The 22,501-nt window shown below is 42.3% G+C and overlaps 2 protein-coding genes across 5 annotated transcripts in view; one reads left to right on the forward strand and one right to left on the reverse strand.

Annotated features, from left to right (window-relative positions):
- The window catches only part of macrod1 (mono-ADP ribosylhydrolase 1), a 161,617-nt gene that overhangs the window by 19,485 nt on the left and 119,631 nt on the right, over nt 1–22,501 (forward strand). The window lies entirely within an intron of this gene.
- The window catches only part of flrt1b (fibronectin leucine rich transmembrane protein 1b), a 41,632-nt gene continuing 33,339 nt past the window's right edge, over nt 14,209–22,501 (reverse strand). For all 3 annotated transcript variants that reach the window (XM_049585295.1, XM_049585293.1, XM_049585294.1), the window contains exons 2-3: nt 20,032–21,105; nt 14,209–17,308 (exon numbers count right to left, since the gene is read on the reverse strand). In XM_049585295.1, coding sequence (XP_049441252.1) covers nt 15,095–17,293 — 2,199 coding nt within the window. In that variant the 5' untranslated portion in view covers nt 17,294–17,308; nt 20,032–21,105 and the 3' untranslated portion in view covers nt 14,209–15,094. The remainder of the gene's footprint in view (nt 17,309–20,031; nt 21,106–22,501) is intronic.

Genomic DNA, 22,501 nt, shown 5'->3' on the forward strand with positions numbered 1-22,501 from the left:
AGGCCTACCACTGAGAGGAATCAGGGTGTATATTCTTCAAATTCACTTTAAAAGTAGCTTTAAACTGTTTGATTGACGTTTTGTTTCATGTTCAGCTGTAGAGTTCTGCCAGTCTTTTTCAAGCACTTTCTCCTCTTTTACTTTTTTCCAGTTTCTTAACATGCACACTGCTGACCCTCGCCTCGTCCTAGCTTAAATCTAGACGCTTGTATCTCGTACTCTTCATCATCGTGTTATGTCCACTCTGTCCTCTTGTATCTGTGTCTTTGCCATTGGCGCGGTTTGGAGGCTGCAGTGACTCCGTGAATTGGCTGCAGCATGAATTTAGACAGTGCTGCTGCTCTAGTTTTTCCAGTCCAGATCTGTCCGAGTTAATTACGGTACAACTGTCAGAAAGACCACTCTACTGGTCATTTGGGCAGCGACATTAATGCTCTCTGTGTACTGAAAAACTTGAGCTTTCAAGGTTCAGTGCTCCGGGTTTCCACGGGATGCTCTGATGTCCAGTTTGTGTCTCAATTTGAGTAGGAGGGTGGAAGAAAAGCTCAGATTCTTCATGGTCCATCTCTAGAGTTTCACCCACTCCCTTCCCCCTTCTTTTACTTTACTGCCTCCATTTAGTCATCATCACAGGGATGTGACCTGAGAGGAGCGAAACATTGGCATTAGACAAACGGGCCTCAGTTTACAGCTTCAGATTGATTTACAACCTGACATTGAGAAGTTAACATACCCTTGGAGAGTTAATCCCTAATGTTGTCCGGGTCAGTAAATAAACGGAAAAAGAAAAGCCAAACTGAAGGAGTTTGCAAAAAAGCTCATTCGTGCTAATTATTTCTCTCCCACCCCTCCCTTGTTAAAAGCTTTCCCACCCCTCCAATCAATCGCCACTTTAGCGAGCAGGAAGGGATGGAGGAAGTGCGAGCCTCATTAGCCTGATTGGGCCGATGTGGGAGATGGAAGGAGATGGAGTGAATGAGGGAGTAAAAGAGAAAAGGAGTCAGCTTGATCATCAGCACTTGGCCCATCAGACCTTCTGTCATCAAGGCAAGTGCTGCGTTCAAATGTGTTGGTTTGTTATGCAGCGTCGTAACTCCCGGTAGGCCAGAAGAGGATCTTCTGCAGGTGCTGAATGGGAATGGTTCTCTGTCATGGAAAAAGTTGAGATTGTCAGTCTTAAAGCTGGATGCACGGCAGATTTCAGTACGCTTAAAATAAATTAGATTCTACAAAGTTCAGCCCAATGATGTCTAAAGGCCCAGACACACCAAACCAACGTCAGGGAAGTAATGGCAACAAAGGCCGACTGCTGTGTTGCCTCAGCTCGCCTGTGTCTTGGCCAAAAAGTTGTGCTTGAACACACCACAAGACTACAGCAAACTAGCATGTACCTTCTTTGCTTGCTTGAGAGGATATAACTCTCCATGCCAGGAGGCGGTGATAGTTTGTATTTGTCATTCAAAAGGGGAAAAGACCAACAGAATGGATTCAAAATACAAGTTAGCCAGTCAGCACATTTACTAAAGAACCTGATGTTGAAAGAACAAAGGGTAGTTAGCATACACTAGTGGATAATAACCGTTCCTGTTGAAGAGCTCCATTGCTTTTCTGATGTCCGTTTCTCTTCCTCTGCATTGAGCCGAACTCAGAGTGATTCGACATCCTGAATCAGCCGATAAACAGCCGTCAGGAGCCGATTAGTGTCAATGGTGCTGGACACACCACAAAAACTAAGGCAACAGACACTCACAGAAGGACTGTCCGGACCCTAAAGGCAAAAGTTTTTACATCTGCTCTGAATAATTAGTCTGGCTGCACACCTCTGAATCTGTCTTTCTTCAGCCTCTGTGAAAAATGTTGTTAGTTTCTTCTAGCAGCCACCACCGTAGCGTCCATATCGACTAGAAACTACGTTGGCCTGACAGATTCGACACTTGCTATTCATGCATTAAAGCATAACCTCTACAAAGGAGTTAGCAAACAGGAACACGATATCAAGCCAAATGAAAGAAGCAGCAGTTCAGCCTGAGTGTCAGGCTACCCAGTGCCCACACTTGAAGGCTTTCCATCATCATCGCTTCTTCCTGACTGCATCCCACTGCCTTCCTGATCTCAGTCCAAGAACTCTGTGTCCTCTCTATGACTTTGTTGTCTCTATACAATAAATTTACTGCATGGGTTATAACAACGCACATTTTAGAACAGTCTCTCCTCCAAGGCACAAAAAGTGACTGAAGCATTTTTTGTGAAGCATGAAGAAACAGCTTGAGAGAAGTTCATACTCTCCCTTACATTAACACCTCCACACACCTGGCCAGATGTTATGTAAAGTGGCTGTCATTACCAGATTGTCTGTTTACGAAAGTTACAAAAATTGTAGGCTGCAGTCATTCCCAATTCTATGGGTGGAAAGTTTAGACAAGGAAGTATTTATAGAGCACTTTTAAACAATATTTATTGACTAAAGTGCTTTACAGAGAAATATGAAATATGGTTAAATAAGTAAAGCATAATACAATAGGCAAATGCACACCTGCCCAAACTGTTCTAAATTTGGCAGATGTTCATGCAGGCTGCCATATCAGAGTAAGAAGCTGACTGGAAAAATATGTCCTGTAAAACAATTATAAAATCATAATACTAACTGAGGTTATTTAAGAAACTGTAATAATTGGTGCTAGATGATCTGCTGCAGTCTGGGAGCCTTCAGGCTTCAAGCTGGGACTCTGAAATGCCAAGGAGTAACTGGTCAGAGGGACCAAGCAGTGAGGCAACACGGACAGTTGTTGACAAAATCGTAGGTTTTTATTTACCCACAAAATGCATGAAAAATTACAAACCAAGAAATGAATAACGAGGCCTATAAAAGAGGTCAACGTAACATAAATTTACTAAATATAATAACTACACAAGGTGATACAAACTGACCTGTCAAAATGACACACGAGGGAGCGTATATACACAAGGGATAACCAAAATGGATGGCAACTGCAACTAAACTCAAAGCAAAACTAACTATAAGGTGTATGGTCAAAAGCAAATAAACAAATTCTAAATCAAACCAACTGCGTGATGTGAATTGTTTAGGTGTGGTTGACCATAAATGACAGTGACCTGTGTAGATCGCAAACTTGTGAGTTTAAAGAGTGTTGCTGTGACCCTTACACTATCACTGACAAAAAATGTTATGCACAGAAATTATTGCACACTGAGTCTAATGCATTTTATTGTTGCGAAAATTCACAATACGAGACAAAATGGAAAGACACATTTTCTCCCTTGCTGTTGCCATCTTGCGTTTGACACTGTGTCTACCTGTAGGGGCTGAGATGTTCTCCCTCTCCCTTTCTAAACTGTCACTCTCCCTCTGTATATGTGCGGTCCTCGTCCTCTGTTATATCCTACTCCTTGTCATCATCATACACCTGAATATTTGACCTGAGTTATGAAATAATAACTTTGCACCCTGTTCGTCTCTGTTTTTACAGATGTTTCCCACAGGTTATGATATATTTTCTTTACTACTTCTCGTCAGACAACTCTGACGGGTGCAAAGAATTGCAGAAAAGCAAACCTGATTTTGGGACGGGACAGTTTCGAACAAAATACTGACTTGGTGTGCAAAGGCCTTTTGTCGATTGATCAATTAGTCCATCTATAGAAAATTAATTGGCAACTATTTTGAGTATCAAATACTTGTTTGGTAATTTTGAAGCAAAAAAATCCAAACATTTTTTGGTTTCATGCTTCTTAAATGTGAGAATTTGATGCTTTTCATTGTCATAAATGATAATAAACTGAATAGCTTTGGATTTTTGGACTGCTGGTTACCATTTGAAGACATCACTTTGGGCTCCGGGAAATAAAACAGGCTGTGTTTTATCATTTGCTGACATTAGGAAGAATCGATGAAACGATAAAATAAGGGGAAGATTAGTAGATAATGAAAATAGTCGTTAGTTGTAGCCCTGCTGATGGGTCGGGACGTAGGACAGAGCCTGAGCAGAGCAGAGCTGGTGTCAGTCCACTTTAAAACAAATAAAAGAATAGTAAAATCAGCAGGTTTCAGATTCAGTCGATTTGACAGGCGCTTCATTTGATGCTCAGAATGGCTGACTAAATGTGACCAGACTTATTGATATTATATAAAGCCAGTCCTCCGAGGTTGTGACAGTGTGACAATAATGTGTAGTTTGTAAAGCAGCCAGCTCTCAGACGTGTATGTCTTCCCTCGTGTAGGGCAGAGTTCAATTTTCTGTGCAGTCTCGCTTAATGCACTTCTTAGTGTGGCAATAATCGTTTGCATTCCCAGTTCTTTATGACAATAATAGTGCACCTTTTTTTCAAATATTGGTTTTAGTGCCAGACAAGTAATCAGCCGAGCATTAAGGCTTTGGCTGCGCATCCAAAGTCCTCGTCTCCTTGGCTGCTCAGGTTGAATACTTGAGCAGCTCTAAAAAAAAAAAGAAAACAGAAAAAAGAAAACACACACTCAAAGTGTGTGTTTTCAATCACCTGATGAGTGCTTTTTTAAATGAGTTTATCAACCTTTGATGATTGATGTTTTTCATTTAGAGTTTTGACATTTGAATCCAGCCCTGTTTCACTGAACCAGCTGTGCAAATGATGTTGACTAGAACTGAGACACACAAGACGGAATGAGAAAAAATTAGATATGGAAATTAAAAGCACATTGGGGGAAGATTATCCTCATTGTAGGCAGTGCTATTTGAATAATAAAGTATAATGCGGCCTGGAAATAAGCCTCCATATTCTCTCATCTTTGTAATCATAGCTTAGTGAACAAAGTACAAAGGATGTATCATTGTAACCTCCAAAATGGGCTTTAAACTAACCCCGAGTCCTCTTCCCCCTCTCTCCACCAGCAAATACAAGGGGCCCTCATTGTGCGCTCACATGTCCTCATCACAGACGACGCTTTTGTCACATAATCACACACACAGACATACAGAGAGTACAGAGAGTACAGGGAGTACACACAGCACACAATTACCATCTTGTAATTGCGATCTATCAGGCGTTGTTGTGAAGTGGTGCCCGATGCGCATGCTGTCGGCCTCGCTGCATTATCTGAGCTTAGGAAATGACAAGACTATTTATAGGAACTATTTATCCACTTATCCTGTTGTCACCATTGTCCACGGGTGGAAGGGGCGGCCATGGTTAGAGCCGGGCTGACGGACAGGTCAATCAATCGGCAGATCAGTTTGTACAGCGTATGATGTTTGCTGAAAGTGAGAGGTGTGCTGAATTAAAAGGTCAAAAGGTCAACATAGTGACTGTTCCAAACATCCTGTGGCGTTTCTGTGATGATGTAAGCTCCAAGAAAAGAGAAGGAACATCTGGTTGTAGCCTGTAATGTACAGTACATTTTATTGTCACAGATTTATCTGACTTGTATAATCCTAGCTCCAGATTTACTGAGCTTTTAAACTGGGAATGCGTTAAGCTTGTGCCATTTTATTTGAATTATTCCAGTTAATTAAAGCATAATGTTTTGTTTTGCCCCTGGTAAACATCTGTTTTCAGTGCACTAGCATTTTTTGGTCAATTCACTTTGAACATGCTTGATGATTAAAAATGAGGAATATTTATCCCTGAAATTACAATTTGATGTTTGGCTCCTGATGTGTATCAAGTAAACCGAAATCTAACAGCGGGTAGATTTGTCAGTCATAAAAAAAAAAAAAAAAGAAAAAGTCAAGGACGCGGAGATGCATCAGGATACAAGGGACACCTCAATCACAGTAACGTCAAGCACTGAAAAGATTTATTAGTCTCTGTGTCTTCTGCGAGATCAACAGCATGTGATGGGGTTCGTGGTCTGCACATGCATGAGCGAGCCAGTTATCTGCATGCATGTGTGTGCTGATAATCTCTGCACATTACTGCGTGGGTGTGTGTAGAGTGAAAGAGTCAAGGTCTTATGAAATATTAAAGTTAATATTATGTTAAAGATACTGGTTGTGTTTGCTTATGATGAGCAAAGTTCTGCACAGTTAAAGGCCGGAGTTTTTGGATTCTTATGTATTGTGCACAAACCAGCAATGTGCCAGTCTGTCTCTTTTCAACTTACCCTGCGGATGGCAATCAGCTCCAGGCTTGTTTATTCCTACTTAAAGGTCCAGTGTGTAGGATTTAAAAGGCAGCTATTGGCAGGAATGGAATATAATTTCTATAACTCTGTTTTTATTAGTGTATAATAGCTTAAAACTAAGAATTATTGTGTTTTCGTCACATTAAAATGAGCCGTTTATATCTACATATGGAGCGGGTCCTTACCCATGGAGTCCACCATGTTTCTACAATAGCCCAGAAGGGACAATCCAAACTCAGATATATTCTTTCATTATTTAAAAGGCCAAATACTTTAAAAACAAAGATGGTCATTGTTGTTTCTAGTAAACGTTACTCAAACAGAAGTAAACCGTACAACTTTCGGGGACATTTTTAAGGGTCTAAACATTCAGACAATGATATATTTTTCACAAACTGTAAACACATTACACACACAAATGTTTTTTTATAAGAACACCTTTCATTGTTCCTTTAAAGAACTGTGAGTTAATTACTGAGGGAGACATTTTGGAGTTGTTAAAGCTTTTTGGTGGGCAAACTATATAATGCTGGATGTTTTTAGATTGCCTCAAACATACAGTATTTTCAGCATTTTCTTCTGCAATTTTTATTTATTGGCCAACATATTTGCAGATACCTTATGTCTCCAATAACCTTATATCTTTTTTTTTTTTTTTTTTTTTTTTTCCAGTATTTTTTGAGCATCGCCAGTCTTTATTGCCATGGTCACAGTAGAAAGATGAGAGGAATTGAGGGGAGAGAGATGAGGGATGACATCCAACAAAGGTCTCCAGGCTGGAGTTGAAGCAGGGATGCTGTCATTCATGGTCAGCATTGTAGGGCTGCGCGATGTCAACCGAAATTGGCACATGACGATGTCTAGGGCTGCACAATTAATCAACATATTTTTGCAATATGGCCAAGTGCAATATCCATAACGCAAGAGCTGCAGTTTTGTCATAAAGGTAAAATGTGTCTCAGCATAACGTTGTGAATGAAGCACTTTGATGATACAGGAATGCCCTGCACCTACAATTGACAACAACACAAAAATATGCTTTAATCAGCCACTATAGTACCACAATTGTCGGGACAGAGGACAGAGACAAGGGCAGAGTGCCAATAGCATCGTCCATCGGCCCAACCCACACAAAGACTCTTTGGCACAGAGAAATAACATATATTATGTTTTGGATAAACAGCGAACACAGTATTTGTTAGTGGCACACATTCAATGTTGGCTTTGGTCTTTTCACAGGATTTTTTTGACACAAAGAAAACTATAGAATACCATCTGTTTTATCTCTTAACAGTTTGTTGCCATCCAAGTCTTATAAGGTAGAGAAAGAGCAATAGAATAATATTGCTTGTTAATTAGGAGTAAATTTATGGCTGTTATTCTATTATTTTCGTCAACTATTTGTCGATACTGTTTTATTTTTATGTATACATATTTCATCATTAAACTGTGCTGCCTTGAACCAGCAGCACATTATGTGTGCTGGACCTCTGGTATGATCACAATCCACTCTGTGGCATTTTCAACCAAGTAATGAATAATTTACTGTGCTCCTGGAATTCATTTATTTTTTGGCTACGATGTGTCTGCCTCTGCTGAAGAAAGGCTGAGAGTCAGTACTCCAGAGAAATCACAAGTTGCCATAACTACAAGTGCTGAGGTCTCAGCGCGGTCCAGAGTGTAGTGCCCCGGAGAGGTGGGCAGTAAGCCGACCATGAGTGAAGGCTGAGAGCTCTGGAGGACCCCATCCAGCAGGAGCCCGGTGCCTGAAGCGTTCCTCCTCAGCCAGAGTTGTTTCTCTGCACAGTTTGCTCTCGTAGGCAGAAGATGAAACTGAATGCCTGATGGTTTATCATATGAAGAAAAGGAATCCATCAACTATTCACTTAATGTTAGTCTAGGACAGCTAATGAGGCAAAGAATACTTGAGGTTATAAATGCTTTTAATTTTCTTTAATTTCAGATGCTCAGCAAGGTTACAAAAAAAAATCAAGTGGTATACAGGCTCATAATTAAGCTAAATTAAAAGATTAAAAAGACTGGGAAATTGAATAGAGGACAACTGTGGTACAAGGGCAATTTGGTTATCTTTTTGTTCATGCTTTCAGCGTGTCTTTATGGCAGAAGTTTTTTTTCCTTCTCCCATCTCACTAGAGGCGTCTTGCAGTGGCACCAAAGTGGCTCTCACTCTGATAGACAGCCTAATTCATACAGTTGGTGCTGTTATAATCCCCCGGAGGCTGTCTTAGTTTGTTCTCTGCCTTGTTTATTCCAGTGATGTCCTCTCCATCCATCGCTACAAAGGAACCCAGACCACCACAGCTTAATGTTTTGTTGTTGTTGGATCAGTTTATACCTTTGAGGTATTTCACTGGGTTCTTGCAGTGTGTGTGTGTGAAAAGAAACGTGTTGGCGTTTGTTATCCAGCTCCGTTGCGGTACACTGGGACCACCAGTCCCCAGTCACTCACACGTGTACAAGTTTATGTCCAACAATGATGACTTTTAGGGCTGATTTAAAATTCATATGTTTGTCTTGAGTTGGATTTGCAGCTGAGATGAGGATTTGTGTTAGAGGTTTCTTAATCCGTGAAATATTGTTTCAAGTGTAGCAGTGCTGCTTGTGCATGCATACGCGTGTTTCAAATATGGACCTTTTGACTGCACGTATATGTCTTGACATTTTTATTACACCTATTTTTTGTGTGCTCCCATGTCTGTATATTGCACCTGTTTGTCTTTCTCCTGTGTGCCCTTGACTGTTGTGAGGAAAACACAAACTCATGATCAGTCCTGCAGTCCGTTCTGTTTGGTTTTCACCTTCAGTGAATGATACCTGAAACTTGTAGGAACATTTGCATCTGAAGAAAACACTGTGGCACGGAAATTATTCGGTTCTGCTGTGCATAGCTGGGGGAATGTGTATATATATGTATGCATACATACATTTCCCCAAATACATGCATTTATAGGAATACGTTGACCTTTTCCTAAAGAAGCGTATAATGCATGCAAACACTGGAAGCCACTTTATGGTGCGATGCAGCTTTACATCACTCTTAACAGCCCTGTGGCGAAGAAAACACTGAGCTCGGAGTTTAAAATGCAACTGACCATTTTATTGCACATCAGTGAGTTGAGCTCATTTGTTAAAGAAATAGGGCAAAGTATTCAGAAATGCACTGAATTAAAGGAGCAGTGTGCAGAATTTAGGGGGATATGTTGGCAGAAATGGAATGTAATATCATAAGTATGTTTACTTTAGTGTATAATCACCTGAAAATAAGAACCGTTGTGTTTTTGCTACCTTATAATGAGCTGTTTATATCTACATAGGGAGCAGGTCCTCATCCACAGCGTCTGCCATGTTGCACTGCCATGTTTCTACAGTAGCCCAGAACAGACAAACCAAAAACTGGCTTTAGACAGGGCCATTAGCGCTTTCATGTTGGCTATTGTTGTTAGTAGGGCTGCCCCTGACTAGAGATTTTCCTTTTCGACCAATAGTGGTCATTTAGGGCCATTAGTCGACTAGTCGCCCGCTTGTTTACCACATTAACTTAATTATTAAATGATATATTTTGGGTGGGGCAACACAATGGTTTGAGTTGAAGGTGTGAGAAAGAATAGTATCAGTAACATTGTTAACACTGTGCTACATTACAGAGAAATACAAAACCGTACTAATGAACCTTCATTAATATAGGCCTATATTTTATCTACAAGTGCACGTCACACACTGAGCGAGCCGCCTGTTAATGACGCGGTCGGCAAAGCAGTAATGATTGTGCTAAGTGGCTAATGGGCACGTAGCTACTTCCATGTTTCAGATGATTTGTCATGTTTGTAGTCGACCAATGAAGATGAGTTTACATATCACCTTGGGTTCGTCCTTCACCTTCTCAAAATGATCCCACACTTTGGATTTCCTGCCCGACAGGTTATTAACTAGCCTGTGGAATAACCGCAGGTACCAGCCCTGGAAATTAACCTGACTCCTGTCTGACTGCTGAGTGTGGCCACTTCCTGTGTCTGTCCTTTCAAATTCAATTCCCACATGGTCCAGTCTTATAGGTTTTGATTTATTTTGTTTTGGAGAGGAGGAGACCTCTGTGGATAATTTGGCTCCTGGTAAAAAACTCCCGAACAGTGAACACTGAAGGAATTCCAACCGGGAGAAGTTTCAGCCGGTTGGGATCTGCAATCTTCACCACTAGACATCACTAAATCCACTTAAATCTTACAAACTGCCCCTTAAAAAATAGAGGCAGTATTCAGAAACACACTGAATTAAAAGTTGAGGCATTGAAACTTAAGAAAACACTGTTGTACTCGTATGCACTATCCATGTATGGCGTCTTTGATATCTCTAACATGCTTACTATTCCAGCAACACAGTGGAGGCATATCTGAAAAATCCACTTTGATCCCATTTGTTGCAATGCAAGAGCAGGTTTCAGATTCAACAGATATGTGCTAGTATCTCTGAGTGTGTATCTTTTTGTTGGGTGTAATGTGAGTTAGAATAATTAAGCTGGAGGGCTTGATGCTAGATAATGGAATGGGGTAGTGAAAGGCCTCCATAATGACGGATGAGAACTCAGGGCATTGTCGTTAAGAGCAGAGACGTGGAGATACAGCTGCATCACATTTACAGAATGCCTTAGTGCACACACAGACGCATAATCATGAATTCTTTAGACAAACATTCATATTGAGTCGTTTTTCATCTCCAGACACAGATGCACTGCCCGTTGCTATCTGCATAAAGTACATTTCTTTGTGACACTCTCCTTCACAAACACCCAGCACAAGCTGTAACTCTAAGATGGACACTTATACACTCCCCCGTTCGTTATATTGATCTGTGCTTACACAAGTATTAGCACTCACTTAGAATGAGAGGCATGTCTACAGGAGCACAGAGCACAAACACATCCACACAAGTGCACTCACTCACAGTTTCTCATGTTGCTCGGCGAAACATACAACACACGCTGACACGCAAACTTCTTGGGATGAAAACACACGCGTGTGCTTTGGGCTGGCTGATTCCTCTCAATTGAATTGGAGCAGCTGATGTATTCATCCAGTGTGTGTGATTTAACGAGGTCCACTCTGTCTCGTCATAAATCATATTAATAATCTTGAGCTTCCCATTGATTTTTATTTTTTTAAGCCTTCCCAGTGCATTATTTGATATCTCCAGCCTTTGTTTCAGATTTAATGAACACTCCACACTCTACACACACACACACACACACACACACACACACACACACACACACACACACACACACACACAAAGACTCGTGAAACTACTTTTCCTTTTAGAAGTCTTTATTCATCTGTGTAGAAAAAAAGACGACAGACCAATAAATGGAATAGCGTTTTGCACCCATTTTTATGTTTATACATAAGAGCGTTTTCATTATCACATCTGAGGGTGACGTTTTTAAAGGAAAAAGGATTTCTGCACAGAATGAAAGGAAGCTTCAGTGCTCTTAGAAAAAAAGAAAAGAAAAGAAAAACAAAAACAAATGAGGCAAATGAAAACCTAAAAAAATCCACACTGGAGCTCGTCCAATATTACTGGAACACAGTAGCACAGGTTGGAAAAGAGAAAGAGAGCTACTGAAAGTAAAAAAATGGGTTTCAACACTTACAGGCTCTCTCTATATATATATCACTCATTCCCATCCTCCCCTCTACGGCCTCACTCTTTATTTTTCCCCCTCTCTACCCTCTCCTCTTCCTCTTTTGATCTCTGGCTGTTTGTTAGCGTTTCCCTTTGAAGTTCCTCCTCCCTTAAAGTATATTAGTGGGGTCAGCGAGAGGCAGTCAGAAAGCAGGTGCTGCTTCCTTCTCCATGCCGTGTGTACATGTTTGTTTGCTGAACTGCACAGTGTAGCGGTCGGGCTGTGATCCCTGCTCACAGAACTGTGTCGACGCTGTACTGAGGCCTTTAGAACTGGACGACCTGAGTCAGCTAATTTCCTCACAGAGTGCATCAGATCAGGAAATTTCAGCTGTTTTAGAGTCATGTTTTGGACTTTTATTTTGCCTTAAGTTGAAAAAACTCCAAATTCAAATATTCTTTTGTAGACATGGGGCAATCTGATGACAGATACTGTGAGTCTATATGATTAATATGCTTTTATCTTTTCAATTAATTGCTTAATCATTAGCGTCTATCACAACAATTTACTGCCTGGGGTGATGTCTTTAAATTGCTTGTTTCATCCAGCTGATGGTCCAGGACATAAAGATTTCAGTGTACTATCATATAAGACTAAGAAAAAGTCAATATTGGTAAGATCGAACAAGGAAATATTTAGCATTTTGCTTAGAAAATGACTTTTATGATTTAATATTTATCAGAATAGTTAAAGATTAATTTTCCCTCAATTGATTTAATACATGAATCTTTTTGTGGGAGCTCTCACGTTAATATCTCTGGTTGTATATGGCCATTTTGTTACAAATAAAAAAAAGCATAGCTACTTTTGGCAATATTGGAATTTCACATGTTTTTTGTGTCAATGTGATAAAGTATTTATTATTTGTCAGATGCTTAACTCACTGTATTACACAAAAGCAAACATTACTACCTTGTAATTTGTTTGGTTGACACAGTTTGATTTGACTTTTAATGTTAATGTCACGATTCAATTTAACTTTTGATATAAAGTTTATTTTCAGCATGGAAGGCTACACCACATTTGGACTATCCAGTCTTGATTCGTAAAGATCATTGGTTTTATATCCTGACAGCTGTCATTTACATTTTCAAATTTGTCTTCTTCTTTTTTAAAAAGATACTTTGATTTCAATAATTGAACCCAAAAGCTCATTTGAATCATTTTTTAATTCAGACTAGAATCATGACACTTCTCGTAATTTAATCTATGGACCGTTTCGTTCATATAAATAGAAGAAGACTCTATTTCTATGGTTTCATTGCTGTTCTGTTGCAGCTTTGGTCCCTGTTAACATCCTGTCAGCTGCTGCATTAACAAACATTTCAACAGGAAATACACTTGAACCCATTTAGAATGTTTATTTTGTCGCACTTGAAACAGCCTATAATCAGTTTTCAATCAAGAAATCCTGAATACTACGTTCCAACACATAAATATCACACTATAAAATTACATGTATTATAATAGTTGATTTGATCCATATCACCCACTCCTACTCTCTTGTATTTTTAACTTTAAATACCAATAAAGACTGTCACAACCACAACTTTTTTTTAAATTGAATTGAAGATAGATTGTTATGAGTGAATTTCAACAAAGAGTAATTAGACCAGTGCAGTTCCGACTTCCATCGAAAAATTATTAGCCGTTAAAACTTCTTTTCAATTAAGAAGGTTTAACCAGGCTCTAGAAGATAATGGGTTACTATTATAAGATGTATGATTAGGTTTCTTTCGCTTCATTTGCAAAGGTAATTTAATAATGAGACCAGACCACAATAGAAATTGGGTACATGCTGTACTTTTTCTTAATTCTGAAAGGGAGATTTTTTATAGGAGTTCTCTTCAAGCCACTCATTTGTCCTGCAGTCTTGGCAATCATTTTACGTTTTTTTGATTCTTTCTGTATGATTGTCTTCCTTGTGATGTCCTACAGACATTTGCATGTGAAGTTATGATGAAGATAAATGATGCATAAGGTGGAAACTGTCCAAGAAATGTCATTCAGTGAGACTTGAACTTCCAAAACATCACTCCTTGAGGAAAGAGCGCAGTCTGTTATCAGTCATGTATTTGCTGAGTGCAGTATGGATACACTGTGGGTTAAACTTGAGCCATTTTTTGGATGATGATGTCACATTATTCCAGCTGTCACCTCTCTTCGTCACCCCGCCCGCACCCTTCTCGATCCCCCATCTTCTTTTCCTTTTGTCTGCTTTTTTACCTCCTGCCACTGCATTTGTCACACGCCCTTTTTTTCCCACTTATCTCCCTTTTTTCTCTCATTTTCAGCCCTCGCTCTCTGCCTTAAGCCAACACACACCTCTCTCGGTGCCTCCCTTACCCAAAACAGCACCCCCCTCTCTCTCTCTCCTTGTCTTATTTTCCGTTCTATCCATCCATCCATCCATCCATCCATCCATCCATCACCCCCCCTACCGACGCTCTCTCGCTCTGTCTTTCGCTCCCTCTCTCCCTCTCATTAGTCTCCCCATGCTGTGGTTTGTGTCTCCCGTCTCTGTCAGAACTGTTATCACTGCTGTCAGCTCCCTTGGCGAGAACAAAGTCGTCCTCTGCTCACGGCACCACAAAAGACACGAGAGAAATAAAAGGAAAGAGCCTCAGCCAAAAAAAAAAAAAGAGGCGGAAAGGAGGAAAAATTAAAAAGGAGGGGAGTAAACTAGAGGAAAAGGAGGGGGCTAGAAACACATCTTTTCATGTCAACCATGATGCATTGTCATCTGTGGGTTATAACAACCATTGATTTCTCCCTCTGTCATCCCTTTTATCTATACAGCACAGAGCTTACAGTTGGTAGGAAGATATGAGAGCTATCTCTATACACATCAAGTGCCTTTTCCTCGTATTATAAATATATCTCCTGCTAAATCAGCTAAGCCTAGTATATCAACCTCAAATAAGTTACTGTGTATTATTATGAGCTGAGAAGAACAGTAGGTTTGAAAGACACTGAGATATCCAAAAGAGAAAACATAACCATTTATAACTATAAGTAGCGCTGAAAGAAGGACCTACTGTATAATGTAGTATACAGCAGTAGAGTATAGTAGGACTGTTACTTCTGTCACTCAATAGCAATGTCCAATCAAGATAGCTGAAACCAGTCTTTTCTACTTAGCAAACCAATCAGAATTGAACCAGCAGAGGCACAGAGGGTACTTTGGAAACCAAGGACAAAACAGCCACCGGCCAAGAGGTCGTCATCACAGAAATGGCGCCTGGCATTTGTGGCTCAGGGAGTGCATCCCTGTATCATCACGTGTAGGCATAATCTATGTCGGGGATGCCACCCTCTCTGTAGCCACGGTTGGTACCATAAGTAACGTGATGGTGGCTGGTTTGGCTGAGGATGGTGCCATTGAGGCTGCCGGTTCCGTGGCTGCTCCGGTAGGTCCCGTTAGCTTGGGAGGAAGAGGAAGAGGAGGGGAAAATGGTGTGGATGTAGGTGACATCCTCCAGCTTAGGCTGCAGGGGCTGATGGGCCATAGCTGTCATCTGAAACCCTGCAGGAGGGGCCCTGATCTCTAAGATGGAAGTGTCTTTCTTGGTGCCTGACTCTACATAGTCATCATAATGTTTCCCACCCCGGCCCCTGCTGTACGAGCCTGAGTCCCCGGACACGTAACCTGCTCTTTGTCCATACCAGCAGAAGATGCCAAAGATTAACAACAGGCTTACTAATGCTGTGGCACCCCCTATGATCCCGGCCAGTGGCAGGGCTGTTAGTTCTGAGTCCTGTCCCTCTTTATCTGACCCCTCCCCTCCTGCGCTGACCAGAGCCTCTCCAGTCTCTATCTGAGCACAGGCTGGGGCAGAGTCTTTATTGTCCGTGTCCATGCTGCCAATTCGAGATGAACCCATGCTGGAACCCCCAAAGGAGGACTCCTGTCGTAGTGGCAGCAGGCAGATGAGGTAATGGGAGCGTGGGGTGAGCTGTGTGAGGAGGTACTGCCTCCTCTCTCCAGGTACCAGAGTCTCTGTTATAGAACCAAGAGCTGCACTGCTGCCCAACCTCAGCCATGACAGGCGGAAGGAGGGTGTCGGCTGTGGGCACAGCCAACTCACCAGTACACTGTCCGAGGAGAGAGGTTTTACAGTCAGCTCCAGGGCCTCTCCAGATACCTGTCCCCCTTCACCGGGAGGCAGAGGCATAACAAGGCCTGGCCGCTTGGCTCGCAGGGTGAAGAGGGAACCTTGTGTGGGGACCAGTAGAGAGGAAGTGGTGGTGCTGCCATGGGGGACTGAAGCGACTGCTTGGCCCCCTCCAACACCATCGTCACTCCCTCCGTCTTTTTCAGCTGGGTTCATCCCCATTCCAATACTGGGACCAGCAGGGGGACCTTCACATTGCTCCATTAGGGAGGTTAGTTCTCTGAGGGCCTGGCCCCTTACAGGCTCGGGCGCCTGACAGGTCAGACCCCTGACTGTAACCCCTGCCCCACGGCTGTGCAGCCATGCGTGGAGCCAGCGAAGGTTGCAGCCACAGTACCAGGGGTTTCCTCTCAGCAGTAGCAGCTCCAGGCTCTCGGTGTCCTTCAGAAGTCCTCTCGGGAGAGTGGTTAGATTGTTTCCCGACAGGTCCAGCCTCTGTAGCCGCCGCATCCCGTCCAGTGCCCCTCGTGGTATGTGAGTCATTCCGTTGTCTTGCAAATGGAGTCGCACGAGGTGAGCCGACGGCAGGTAGACTGGCGGAGACTGCAGGGCATTCCTCACCAGTGACAGCTCAGTCAGATTGGAGAGACGGGAAAAGGTGTCGTCTGCAATGCGTGTGTTGGCCAACAGGTTCCCATCCAGGACCAAGCGTCGCAAGGAGGAGAGCCCCCGAAAGGCATGTGTGGGGATGGTGCTGATTCTATTGTCGTCCAGACGCAACTCTTCCAAGGATGCTGGCAAGCCTGCAGGGATGCTTGAAAGGTGGTTCCGAGACAGAAACAGCAGTCGAAGCCGTGGAGTCCCAGAAAAAGCTCGCTCCTGGATGCTAACTGTGGATATAGAGTTATCATCCAGGTGCAAACGTTCTAGTAATGGTAACTTGGCCAGAGCTGATCTCGGTAACGTTCGTATATTATTATCCTGCAAATGGAGCTCCCGTAACGAAGGCGGGAGGTGTATAGGGAATTCATCCAACTGGTTGGCATACAAGTAAATCACTCGTATGGAAGTGCTGCGTTCCAGTGAGGGAGGCAGGCCAGCGTTACTCAGCCGGTTGCTCTGCAAGTAAAGGATGGCAGCCATTAGTGGTAGTGGAGGAATTATGCTGAGGCCACGGTCATTGCAGTAGACAAAACCCTCATCACAGCGGCACACTGAGGGACAAACAATGCCCTCATCTCCCTCGCCCGTCTCCATGGCGATTGCCGCTGCCGCCAGTTCCAGCACCTCAGCCAATAAGGTGAGGCACAGGAGGAGCAGAAAGAGCCAATCACGGAGCTCAGCAAGACTCTCAGCTGCCATGTTGGTGCACAGCTCCTAAATGAAACAGAGGAAATGGGAAATGGGATTAAAACAAGTACAAAGGCTATCAGTCACCAATTCTGAAATCAAAGTAACTCATTACATTGAAAGAGGAAGTAGAAAGAGCTGTCAGAAAAAAGCACAACCACAAAGTTAACCTTTTCTACTGCTTAACTTATGTGCTGTATTTTCAACCTGCTGATAAAAGTAAAGTTTTTCTTTTATCTAAAGTGGAGAAGATGTGGGGATTGAATAGGCAGACATACTTTATAGGGGCTGTCCAGTATTATATGGGTCAGAGCGACCAAGCAGAAGACAAATGGACATTTAGAGACAGAGAGTGTGATGAAGGGTTGAGTGAACGGGCGAGGGAGATTACAAGAATTGGAGAAAGCAAAAGGATGACAAAGATGGAGAAAATTGGACAGTGACAGTTGCAGGGAGGGAAAATAAGAGAGGAAGATTTTTTTATGGAGAGATTAACTAAAATGGAGTGACTGACATGAAACTAAAATGGAGGAGAGATCGGGGAGAGGGAAATCAGATTAATTGCCCACAGTGCTGTTGATTGCTTTGAAGACACCAGATGTGGTAAACTTGTTGTGACTGCACTTTATCTGACCCTCAGATTAAATTATAAAGAGAATACATGTGAATGAAGAAACAGAGGAGCAGGATTTCACAGGTTTCTGACTGTATATTCACAAACACAGGGCATCTGTTTGAGGTCATGACCAAAACACACACACAGAGAAAGGCACACACAAATAAGTAAACACACCGAGCACAAAGCATTCACATACAGAACAGAGTCTCGGTACAAGCTGACATGTATAATGCATATTTTCTCTTGGTTGTTATTGTTCGTGAAATTTCTATAAATTATTCAGGAAAGCGGTCTTGAAATCCCCAGAAATGTTTTAGCGAGATGTTTTACAGAGAAGCATTTTTCTGCAACATTAATACGTTCCTCAGTCGATGTTTTATGACTTTTCTCCTAGCGAATCCCTGACACCGACATCAATAACATAAATTTACAATTCAGATAAAAATGATCTCCATGCACTCACATTCACGGCACACTATTTATAGAACATGAATAATATACAGTAGTGAAAGTTGTGGAAATTACATTGTGGTGTACTCTTGTTTGAATCCTTTCTTTTGGGTAGCCTGGGGCGGGAAAATGTGCCCTGACGTGAAATGCCTGACATGATTTGACAGCACATTTGATAAACAAATCCTCTAAAGGCAAGTGTTTTTTTTACCCCCTCCCCTTCTGTGCATGCATGTACATGTGTGTGTGTGTGTGTTCGTATGTGAACTCAGTGCTAGATGCAAAATTGCCCCTTGGCTGCAGTCAAAATCCATGCAAAGCAAACAAGAGATGGCAACAATAGAGGAGATGGAGGGAGGGAGGGAGGGAGGAGGCAAGGAGACAGATGGAGAGTTGGACAGTCAGTCAGCGGAGGAGAGGGGAAATGAGTTCCTGGCAGTGAAGACTCAAGTCAGTATTAGCTGAGTTCGCTGCAAAAAGAAGAATGGTCGGTGTTGTTTTTGCTGTAAGATAGGTGTAAAAAATAGCTGCATTTGTGTACCTGTTCATGCTTGTTTGTGCCTCTATAAGTGTGTGTGTGAAAGAGATCTGCATCAACAACAACCAGCTCCTGTCTCTGCTCGACACAGACAGCATTTGATATGTAAGGGTGAAAAAGACTGTGTGTGCCGCGCAGTTTGGCATGGACCCAGACTTTATTTTTCTCTTTTCTTAATGGTATTTTTAGCTTAAATCTTGCCGATTTCCAAGCATTCCCAGCATTTGAGAGACAGATAAAGTAAGGGGGAGAAACACATGCACACAAGAGGGAGTGTCAAGGTAGGAGCTGAGACCATATTGGGAATGCTCTATGAATATCAACTAGCATATGCTTCGGTGCCACACTATCCCCGCTTCCCTTTCATAAATATCCTCTTGGCACAAACCTGTACGTGTGTTTTTGCCTACATGCCAAGGTTTCCTATCGACACGTCCTTAATGATCCTTAGATTTTCTGTCTTCCTCCCTGCCTCGCTGTCTCACTCTGTCCAACTGTCACTCTCCCTTATGGTGCTCTCCCCTCTGTACATCTTTATCTTTCACGCCGTCTCTCTCTCCCATCAGCCCACCACCACCACCTCCTCCCCTTCATAATCTTTCATTATATCCACTCTCAGGTTTGTTTACAGAAGTGTCCGTGCAGTCGCCCTCCTCCGCTCCTCCCCGTCTCTTTTTCTCTTTCTAATCCTCTTTTAGCGTTTCCTCTCCAGTCGTCTGTTGATTCCTACACACCGAGATTGGATCAATCAGCTCTGGTTCAGTCCTCCAGCCCAGACCTCCTCTCTCCCTCTCCCTCATGGCGACTTAGTTTCTCTTTTTCATTTAGATGCAGCAGACCCCCCACCTCTTATTTTTCCCCACCTTCTCTTTCTCACTCCCTCTAGGCCTCAGCTTTCTCGCCTCCGCATTCGCCTTCCTCTCCCTTTGCGACGCGCCCCCCCCTCCCCTAACATTTCAATCATGTTCTGAAATAAAAGCCTTTGTGTGAGCACAGAGCCCGTGTGTTTGTTTTTTTCCTATCATGTAGCTGAAAGGAAGATATAAGTGTGCTGTTCCTCATTGCGGTGAATGCAGGAAGAAAGTGTGAGTGTGTGTAAAAGGTCTGATCGACCCAGGGTGTGATTGCGGAGGGCTTGCTAACCTGCTCAGTCTCTGTGCCTTTCACGTCCGCCGCAGCTTTGTTTTTCCTGTATCAAGGATTTGTAGAGAAGAGTGTTAGTGTGTCTGTGTGTGTGATTGAGGATGTATCTGTGGATCTCTGTGTGTTAGCGCAGTTTCCCAGTCTTCTTTGAATCGTTCACAAGTGTAGCCTCGCTCCTTGGGGCCGTTGAATCTTCCTCAGCTTGGGTGAATGATGATAGGGATGATGATAGCCTGTACTCCAGGGCTCCGCGAGTAGCAACACCAGCATGGCTCAAAGCCGCCTCGGCACCCACATTTGTGTGTTGTGTGTGTGTGTCCTACTGCCAAGCTCTCTTTCTCTCTGGGGTAAGGGGCTTTTAGGCCTGCCAACTCAAGTCATCTTCAACGAGTGTCCAGAGGCCTAATTCTGAAACCACCGCTCCACACCCAAACGCTACAGTTGGGCAGACAGTCAGAAGATGGTTGACGGCTCAAGGGTTCTTCTTCGAAGTCAAAAGCAATCCTGGATACTCATGCAAGCACTGGGTCATGCAGAAATAGTACAGTGCTGTGCTACGCTTGCTTTCAGTAACCAGGTAGTGGATTTAATTAATGAGCAACAAGGAGAGAATAAGTGGGATTTCCGCAGCTCAGAAAAATCCAGCAAAGAGTCCTTACGGTTATTAGCTGTATTATAACAATTATTACAACATAGATTTCACAGTTCAGTGATGGTAATGAGTACGTTTGAGGCTGTGATGGACAGGTTGGCCTGGTGCAAAATACAGGCTGTAAGAGTCCAGAGGTTTCTTTCTTCCTCCCTCTCACTTTCTGCCTCACTCTCCTCTGTTAAATTTTTGATCACTTCCTTTTCAGTTCACACAGATGATCTTCAGAGGCAGCAAAGCACGCTGGCCGTGTGTACTGTACGTAGTATGCTCTGAGCAGCGCTGTGATGGCCAGTCACGTTGCTCAGTGTGAAAAGTTCCCCCACAGGTTAGCAGAAATGCACCGCCATCTAGTATCCCCCAAGGTAGACGTCACTGGTGTTTGCTTCAGCAGGACAGCTGGCTGAGTGTTAGAGAGCACCACCCTGAGAGGAGACAGCAGACAAGTACAGTATTAGACTTCTCATTCAGAGATGAATTAGAGTAACAAGGTATCTGAAATTTAGAAAGAGGAAAATCCTTCTTAAACCACGCACAATGGGCTGTTTTTAACACAAAAGAAATGAGTGCATAACAAGAGCCTGCCAGTTTTAAGCTCTTTAACTACCTTTTATTATTAAGTCAGTCCAAATCTTAGGGATTCAGTTGCAAGAAATATATAATACAATATTGCCTAAATAAGGGTGCGAACTTAAGGGAAGCTCTGGGTGCTCAGCTCCTCTTAATAACACATGAGCTCCAGGGGTGTATTCCTGCCGAAGCGCACCAGAACGTCACTCTGCTACTTTTTTTCTCCAAGTGAGGAAATAGAATATTCACATAATTCGCATAATCCGGTTTAAATTCATGTAAATGTCATTAAATGCTTGATCCAATCATCACTAAAGCAGTATCCATTAAAAACAAATGGAACGGGTGAAGTTGTCATATTAACTTTTAAGTTGTGTTGACTGATTCACGACGTCAAGTCCATGCTTTGAGTGACATGGACGTGGAAAATATTCCACCTTTAACGTTGCTTGTAGCTGCTGGTGGTAGCCTTTGAGCAGCCTAGTGAATTGATTGTAAAAAAGTAAGGCAGCAAAACATCCTTTCATTTTACATTTAGTTGTCTGGTGTATGTGAACTGGCTACTGCAGGAACAGTGGTTACATAACCTTCGAAACCAGCCACAGCTTCACACAGGTGTTCTCTGGTACTTAAACAAACAGCACTACACCCCTGATGAGCTCCCCGGAAAATATGATTTGTAAAACTCTCTAAAATATTGGCAATATGCTATTTTTGCAATGCATTTTGATTTTTATGTATCTTCATCATTATGGATCATATGTAAAAATCAGGCTGTTATAGATGCATGATTCATGGATGAGGGTGAGTCATTACTAATTCACTTTAATAAAGACACCAGCATGCATGCTATATACCCGTGTGGAGGTTTGATGTGGTCATTAACTGAGTATTTTATGTCAGATGTGCTGACAAAAAGCAAGTGAGCCTACATGCTCGCAGCTATGAATGTTTCTGTGCAACAGTAGTCACAGTCAGTCCACTCTTTGAGCCACAGCTCCCTCAGAAAGCCATGAAATAGTCTGCACAGTTAAGTTATCTCACATATTTGTCATGCAACTTGTACACTTCAACTTGTGTACTTTATTAGGAAATTATTCAAATATTGGCACAGCGGCTTATGTGTATTTTCCGTCTTTATGGCTAAAATAAATAAAAGTTAAGGTGCTTTTACAGGACTGCATAAATGAAATGCTTTCCTGTCTTTTTTTTTTTTATAACAGCTGTCTTTAAGTGACGCCAAGATGTACT

Source organism: Epinephelus fuscoguttatus, linkage group LG9 (assembly GCF_011397635.1).
Source record: "Epinephelus fuscoguttatus linkage group LG9, E.fuscoguttatus.final_Chr_v1".
In the NCBI taxonomy this organism is placed as follows: Eukaryota; Metazoa; Chordata; class Actinopteri; order Perciformes; family Serranidae; genus Epinephelus; species Epinephelus fuscoguttatus.